Source organism: Echinococcus granulosus (assembly GCF_000524195.1).
Source record: "Echinococcus granulosus chromosome Unknown EG_S00132, whole genome shotgun sequence".
NCBI lineage: Eukaryota > Metazoa > Platyhelminthes > Cestoda > Cyclophyllidea > Taeniidae > Echinococcus > Echinococcus granulosus.
This window is the reverse complement of record NW_020170512.1, coordinates 44,446-52,172: the sequence shown is the minus strand read 5'-3', so window position 1 is coordinate 52,172 and position 7,727 is coordinate 44,446. Positions and strand designations below refer to the sequence as shown.

Genomic DNA, 7,727 nt, shown 5'->3' with positions numbered 1-7,727 from the left:
GAGCCTACTACCAGAATACCAGTAGTTCAAGCCTCACAAGCAATTTAATGCTCGAAGCTCATAAATTGAGCATGCGTAACTAAGGAGCAACACATTAGCCTCTGCTCAGTCTATTCTGAAGGAGATAGATGTAGTGTAGAAGACCTTCCTTTATACATGTCCTGACGAATAGTAGGGCATCTCGTAGACAATGCTATATGTTGGCCTGGTAACTGCATGGCCTCCCTTGGCCTCCTCAACCGATGTACTCCAACAAACAAATCAGAATAAAAGGTAAAATAAAACATTACCATTGCTAAATGAACATGGGTAACAATAGCGTTGGAGCTGAGTTGATATCCCTGTTACTCCCAAGGCTGCTGAAGATCACGTAGTAACGGGCCCACTTCAACAGCTCACACCACTTAATAAGGTTCTGTCGATGATTCTTATTGCACTACAGTCGCCAATTTGTTCTTTCACTAGCCAGTAGACACCCATCGAAGCCACCAAGGCTCTGAAGGAATTTCACAAGGCAACCCACCTTAATGGACGTATTCGTCGTTGCATTTATACTAACAACATAAACTAGTGTTCTACGGAATGCAACAGATTCCAAGTTGGCTGTCAGATCATCCCTGTGGCATGATTTGAAAACGAATGCTGTAGCACATGAAGTCACTGTAAAAAATTATTGGAACCATGACCAGTTTAGGCGAACTGATCTAAAGAAAAGCCTTGATTTGCTTTGAAAATTTATGGCTTTGTTTGCAACAAGTATCCCATTCCCTTGCATATTTGACCTTTATATAAACCTGCTTTATAATGACACTCACTACTGCTCTGATTATTTCAATCCATTCACTGATGCTACTCATTCCATGTCAGTAGCAAATCTTTGAACAAGGAAGTGATGCGGCAGGAGGTGCGGTGTGCGATTGACAAATTTAGTGCAACTGCGTCTGCTGATCCGTTTTGACTTACATACAGGTATGACACTGCCGTGAGTCGATGCAAAGCGGCTGCACTTGATCCAGCCTCCAGAGAAATTGAAAGCAGCTGCAATGACCACCACATGAAGCAAAATATGGCCGGCTTATTACCATCACGCTAGTTCTAAAAGTGCAGTGATTTCTGCTTGAAGTTGCAGCAGTTTGAAGCCCTAACCCTTGAAAAAGTTGATATAATTGAGAACAACGTGTACTGGACTTGGATTGACGACCACGATGACAACAACCAACTGGTTGAGTCGCATCCTTGAGTATGCGACGCGAAGTTGTTGTGGTGAAGCGTCGAAGGGTAGATGGTGGTCCGAGGAGACAAAAGTGCCGGATGGCAGAGTGGCCATGTTCACGAGAACGTGGAATACGATATCGACATGGCGAAGCAGCCCAACTCCTAGGCCGACGCCTGCATGCGCTTTTACAAGCACACTTCTACTTCTACCACTCAGCAATCTAATGGTGTGGGAGTTGGTTGCACTGTCACGTGATACTCTGTGCTTGCAGTGGGTAATTGTGCATGTGTGTGTAAATTAATTGGCGTCAAAATGGAAGTGTGCTTGTACAACCACGCGCTTAATAATTCCCAGAAGTTGGTCTACTTCGCATCATTCATGTCTGTCATGTCTCACGCCAACTTGGCTGACCACTCTGCATCCTTGCACTACCTTTCCACCCACACTTTCAAATTCAACATCTAATCAAGAGATTCTGGATCAACCGCTTTTCGCCAGCACGCTCTTACACCAATCTATGGTGTTTGCTTAACAATTCAGTGTAGAGCTGGAGTCACGCATGCAGTGCGAATATTTTCTTGAATCAAGTGATAGCATCTGCACATTGTATTATCCTCAGATCTGCAGTTTGCGGCTTCCACATTATGCTCTTTATTATCAACTCCACTGCTTATTCATTTTGTTACATATTGCCACATCAGTCGCTCGAGTTAAATAACCTGCATATACCTGAACACGAGTTTCCAAACTCTGAGACAAGCAGCAAAATCATGATTCACTGAGTCACTTTCCAGCGCCTTCAAATAGGTGACAAGATGTAGGCGTCATTCACGTCACCAACATGGAAGGCGTGTTTTGTAGCTGCTGCACACAACCAATGCCATTGGCATAGTGTGGGGAGTCACAAGCTTCAAAAATCTCCTAGATTCTAACCATTTACATCAACTTCACATGCGCAGCACACACGCACAATCTCATTTGCTAATTCCTAATACTTTTTGCTCATTGCTTGATTGGAAAAGGGGGAATTAAGCAGAAGGCAGCAACAGCTATGGATGAATTGTAGTGCTGGGTTGTATGCAGAAGTGTCTAAGAAGTTGCATTAAGCGAAGGACTAAAGAAAGGCCTTAGCATTAACATAGTCACCATAGTTTAAGTGTAAGTTAAAGCGTAGGAGCAAGTGGGGGACTACGTGTGAGAGAATTAAGTGGGGATTAGAAATGCTTACCACTGTTAGTTACGTTGCTTGCCTTCATCCTACCAATTCCCACATAACGTCTTCAAATGCAAATGTAGTCCAAGGAGAGTCAACGGATGAGATTCGTTCGTATCAGTTGCCATCTAGACTGAGTACACATAAAATAAAGAATTAACTTGACCTCGGTGAAGGGGTTTAAAATACCTAAGCGTATCTGTCCCTCGTGGAGCATGTTGAATGAATTTTCTGCCTATGATTTCAACGAAAGGCTTCTTACTGACAGCTGTCAAAGCTAGTCAGACAGCTCTTCAATAAGGGTGCATCTTGCCTGTAATTAGAGTAGCGTTGATAAGGAATGACCAAAGGATCATGCTAGAGGAAGCCTGACCCTGTCGACCGACACAACTCTTAACTTTTATCGCAAATGTCAGAAAAAAAAGAATAGTTTTACAGGAAATAGAATGCAAGAAGCATTTCACGCTCATGTCACGCGAAAAACCGGTCATCAAATTAGTGAATCATGAAGGTCGCCCACTGAGTAACTTATCTTGATAACGTTTGCTACTTCGACAATATTTTGGTCAAAAATGTTAAGGGACATCATTTACATATCAAAGAAGAGTAATTTTCTTTGGACGATTCATCTTCCTGAGTGATGTGGTAGTAATGTTGATGATGGCAACGAGATGTAGGTATGGTATAAATAACACCATGGAAGAACGTTGGCTGGCTATTGTGGCAGTTAAGTCATCTACTATGGCTTACTTCTGGTCTTTGCGTCACTGATTGTGCTACCGACTGCTACACAAATGCACAGATGCGAAAATATTATGCATTTGGGACGCATATGCTGAGGAAAATGGGTGAATGCTGCGGTCCTAATAGTCGTTGCCGATACTGCGCTTCTGTGTGGCCTTTGTTATTCGCCATCCAGTAAGAGTATCCTGACCCTGTGCGTCTAGCGAAAATTGGTCCCTTCATCATGGGAATTTATAGTTCAGTCACAACGAATAAGTATGCAAAACGGCTAACATAAAAGCAATTTTTGCTTTCTTCGCTCAATAGATACACAAAAATGTAAAACAACAAAGGTAATTAAAGTGCAGTCGAGTGTTTTTGCTCCCTTTCTTTTATGTACTGCCATTGGTTATTTGACTGTCTTCTCCACCACCCCGTAAAAATCACATTACTGCTGTTGCAGCACCGTGTGATTGGCTACTTGCCTAGTGTCAACCCTCTGCTTATGCTTGTCTTTGCTTAATTACTTCACCACTGAAACTGCAAGAAGCATATAAATTGTGATTTCTACCTAGATTAGTTCGTTGCCTAATTATGCTTTCTATCGTAGTCGTTTGCTGATGCTAGCAAGGTCAAATACCACATCTGGCATAAGATCTAATTTAAAGATGTTGTGTTAAATGCACGGATTTTATGCAGCCTCAAATGTCCCAAATGCAGTGGTGACTTTATTCTCATATAAAATCGAAAATGTCTTGCGGTTGTTAAATGCGCATGAATATGAGGGACGAGCCAGTAGCCTGTTTTCTATTCCTTCCTCTGTTTTCATTTCATTGTCCTAAGTTATTTAACTGACATCATCTGAGCGAGTTAAATTCCCAAAAGGCTGTTTGGTCGACACTGTGCTGGTTAGCATGACATTTCACCATACCGCGTCCTTGTTTAGTGCAATTGACAATGATGAGCATAACACTGGCGCTAACATCACAGGCCAGTCAGAAAGAGGAGTCTTGTCCGATGTCATGCTCTCAGTGACGCAATGGGCTGAGGAATCGGTGTTTGCGCCAGTTGTTGGATTTGGCAATGAGACTTTAATAGCAATGGCATAAGTGCGTGAATATCCTCAAAGTTGGAATAACTGAAATTATTTAGTGACGTTTAATCTTGGTTGCTTCTAATGGTCAGGAGAAAATCATCGACGGCGATGAGATCCTAATCAATTAAAGGAAATAGCAAAATACCTTTGTCGATGTGTTACAGCAAAGAGCAAGTTTTGCATGCTAAATTTTGGTCTTTTAATCAGAAATGCAGAAATTATTTTGAAGATTTTTGCATTGCCTTCCCATTCCTTGATGCAGCGGTGTAGTTGTATTGGCACAGCTCATTGCATCACCTAGTCTGCTTTCTCACTCGTAGCCACTTCTGGCAGTCGTAGACATTCAGTATTCCATCGTCTTCTCCTTAAACGGATACGGATGTCGACAGTGATTTCTTCCACAATCCCCTTTGCGGCTACCCTCCTGTGACTTTCAGAAAGAATACGGACAAGCAAATGAATTTGGAGATGTTCATGATCCTCTTAGAAGACTCATTTTGGATCTGAAACTTAGCAACACTTAGTGGACAATTACTTTCAAGCAGTAAGGTCGGCGGTTCTCACGAATTTGAACACCTTGGAAAAGTTTATGCAACAGCGGATATGTATTGCTAGTAAATGTCTACGTTAACTTGAGATGTGAAGATCACTGCAGTCGATCAAACTACTTTTAAGGCTCTTTTGCCTCTGTGAAATCTTTTATAAGATTTCCTACGTAACAGACGTACTAGCCCTTTTGATTTCTTCAAGTGTCAGTATTTTGGGCCAGATTCGTGCTCTGACTATGCCTTGACGTAATAAATGGGGAAAGGTCAAATGTATTAGCAGTAGAAGAGCGCTGATCATATTTTACTGTGTTGTTATCAAGATAAACTGTACAAGGCAACTTGATGAACATCTTGACCCTTGTCAAATCCAATTGGTGTAAATTGAATACGTGGAATAAAAGAGCACAATTTTGTAACGCATCTGTAAACATGTTGTAAAGATTTTTGGAATGACTGGAGGGAACACTAATCTTTACAACCGGTCTGAAGTCCGCAATGCTTCAGCATCAAAAAAATTAAAGTATTCTCTAAAGTTATGTGCATTCATTTAGCAAATTTTATTAAAAAATTCGTCAACTTCACTCTTTTGATGTTACACTCACGTACAAGTTGTGATTAGTGCATGCGATTCGGCATATCACATCAGAGGTATTAAAAATTGATATTCGTACATTGTTGGACAAACAAGTATTGTAAAGCAATTGACATAGTGGTGGGTCATCCTTATCTGGCAGTCGTCCAGATGCATATTACCTCCTCTGCTAGAAGAAGGAAAGCGTCTAAATAAAGCGATGATTTGATTGGAGGCCTTAAACCTTAAAGTCACTACAAGACTCTCCGATCGCATTGGTAAAGAAGGATAAAGGTAGCCTGTGGCAATGTATTTACTGCAGAAATCTGAACACAGTAGAGAAGAAGGACGCCTTTCCACTATCCCATATCGCTTATTCACAAAACTCCCTACATGGATCAAACTGGTTCGTCAAACTAGACTTCAAATCAGAATACTGACAGGCAAAGTGGAAAAAAAGATAAAAAAAGCTTTCGAGTTGCCAAAGGGGATCTATGAATTCCAGTTAATGCCTTCAGGAGTCTGTAATGCAGCGGCTGCCTTCCAAAGCCTATGCATATCACATTGATCGACATATACCCTAACATTATAGCCCTTATCTAGATTATATTCTCGGCCCTGGTAGAGAGGTTCGAGGACACAACTCCAATTTTGAAACTGTAATGGATGGTATGAGAGAGAGAGTTTACTACAAACACAAAGCGATGCCTTTTTCTGCAGCACTGGGTCAACTTCTTCAGATCATGCTAAATCGTTGGATGAGATGGCAGTTGCAGAAGACTGGACCAAACAAATTAGGACATAAACAGCACAAATCATTTAGACGGAACTCAGTGGTTTTTGTGATTTGAAAAGTTACCACCTGCATTTTGTCTTATGTTGTGCAAAGATCGTCAGTACTCTGCAAAAACTGACGGAAAGGAGGGTGTAAACGCATGTTAGGTTGCAGAAAGAGCATGATGGAGCATGATAAAGAACTGCTGAATGCCTGTTATGCGCTAATTCCAGCCTTACCCAACTCTGAATCAGGCATCCCACAATATGAGCTGTATATTGCTGTTAGTGATGTAGCCATGGGCGGCGTACTCCCACATCAAGGGAGTGGGGAAAGAAGGCACGTCATCGCCTCCTCAAGTACCAAACACAACAAAGGGTGACACACAATGCAAACTGTTCACTATTTTTACAATGGTTAGTTCCGACATAACATGAACACGAAAAGGATCATAATGCGAACAGATCACTAGGCCACGACTGGGTGAAAAACAATGAAGGGGATAGACCATTTAGCTGCACTCTGGTGCAAGGAGCTGCAACTGTTCGCTTTTACAGTACAGACGCCCGGTCTCGCAGACCATTCGCGACTGAAACGGGTTGGGTTGCCGTAAATACAATGTGTAAAGTCAGCACACTAAACGTCATCGGTAAAATACGCAGCGCGTACGAGAAGGTTTCTTGCGTCCCCTTTCAAGCTTACAGTGATAGAAATGACTTTGCAGAAGAGAATGGTCAGAGGAATATGGCAGGAATGGCGGAAACTATCTGTACAGAATGAGGTATTTTTGGACCAGGAAGGTGTCTGGTTCTCTGATAATCTAGTGGTTCTTGATTCATTGGTGCGAGGGGAGGATGAAAGTCTATAGGCTGGACTGAATGGATGTGTAGAAGAGAAGCACAAACTGTGGAGTCTGACGCGCCATAATAATGAAGTTAAACGAAAAAACAGACCTCTACGACTTCTGCATGAACTTTACCCTAGAGTTGATGCGTGGGAGCCAAGTGCATGTACGTAATGCATAAACGCATTTAACAATGCTCATGCTCATTCAATTTTCATGCTCTGCGTTTTTATTACTATATTGAATTAAAGTAGCATGACATTTTGACTCCTCGAATTATGGAATGGACATCGGTCAATACTAGCAGCGTTCCTATACTTCCGCATGTTAGTAACGTGTGATATGACACCGCGCTTCGTCTCATCATGTATTCAGAGAGCGCTAAAGACGTTCACTTTTGCCTAAAGCAAAGTACACAACGCAATTGTTTATAAAAAATGCATTGATTTGTCTAGGGTTTCAAATAATTTTTGTGGACTTTAATTCCTTTTTTTATTTGGAAGTATACGATTGCACATAAGTTTAGATGGTGATTGTTGTGGTTTGCTGGTCTCACAGTTTCTGGAATGCGCGTGTTTGAATATTTGGTGCTGATGTAGACTATATTCATCTAGCCAACGGGTTGTTTTTTCACAGTAGGCTAACCTCTGCTAATTCTAGTGTTTCCGGTCCTTTTCAATTTTTAACAAAGGGGAAGGAGTTGCGTTTGTTTTACTTGCAAGAATACGCCTATTGAAGTGA

General features: G+C 41.6%; 1 protein-coding gene across 1 annotated transcript; it reads left to right on the top strand. All coding sequences in view use genetic code 11, as the record gives it.

Annotated features, from left to right (window-relative positions):
- Nucleotides 1–1,205: 1,205 nt before the first annotated feature.
- EGR_09104 (hypothetical protein) lies at nt 1,206–1,681 on the top strand (the record flags this gene model as incomplete). Its single annotated transcript, XM_024498353.1, has 2 exons — nt 1,206–1,502; nt 1,571–1,681. 2 exons carry the CDS (start codon nt 1,206–1,208, stop codon nt 1,679–1,681), a joined length of 408 nt encoding a protein of 135 aa, XP_024347220.1.
- Nucleotides 1,682–7,727: the final 6,046 nt, after the last annotated feature.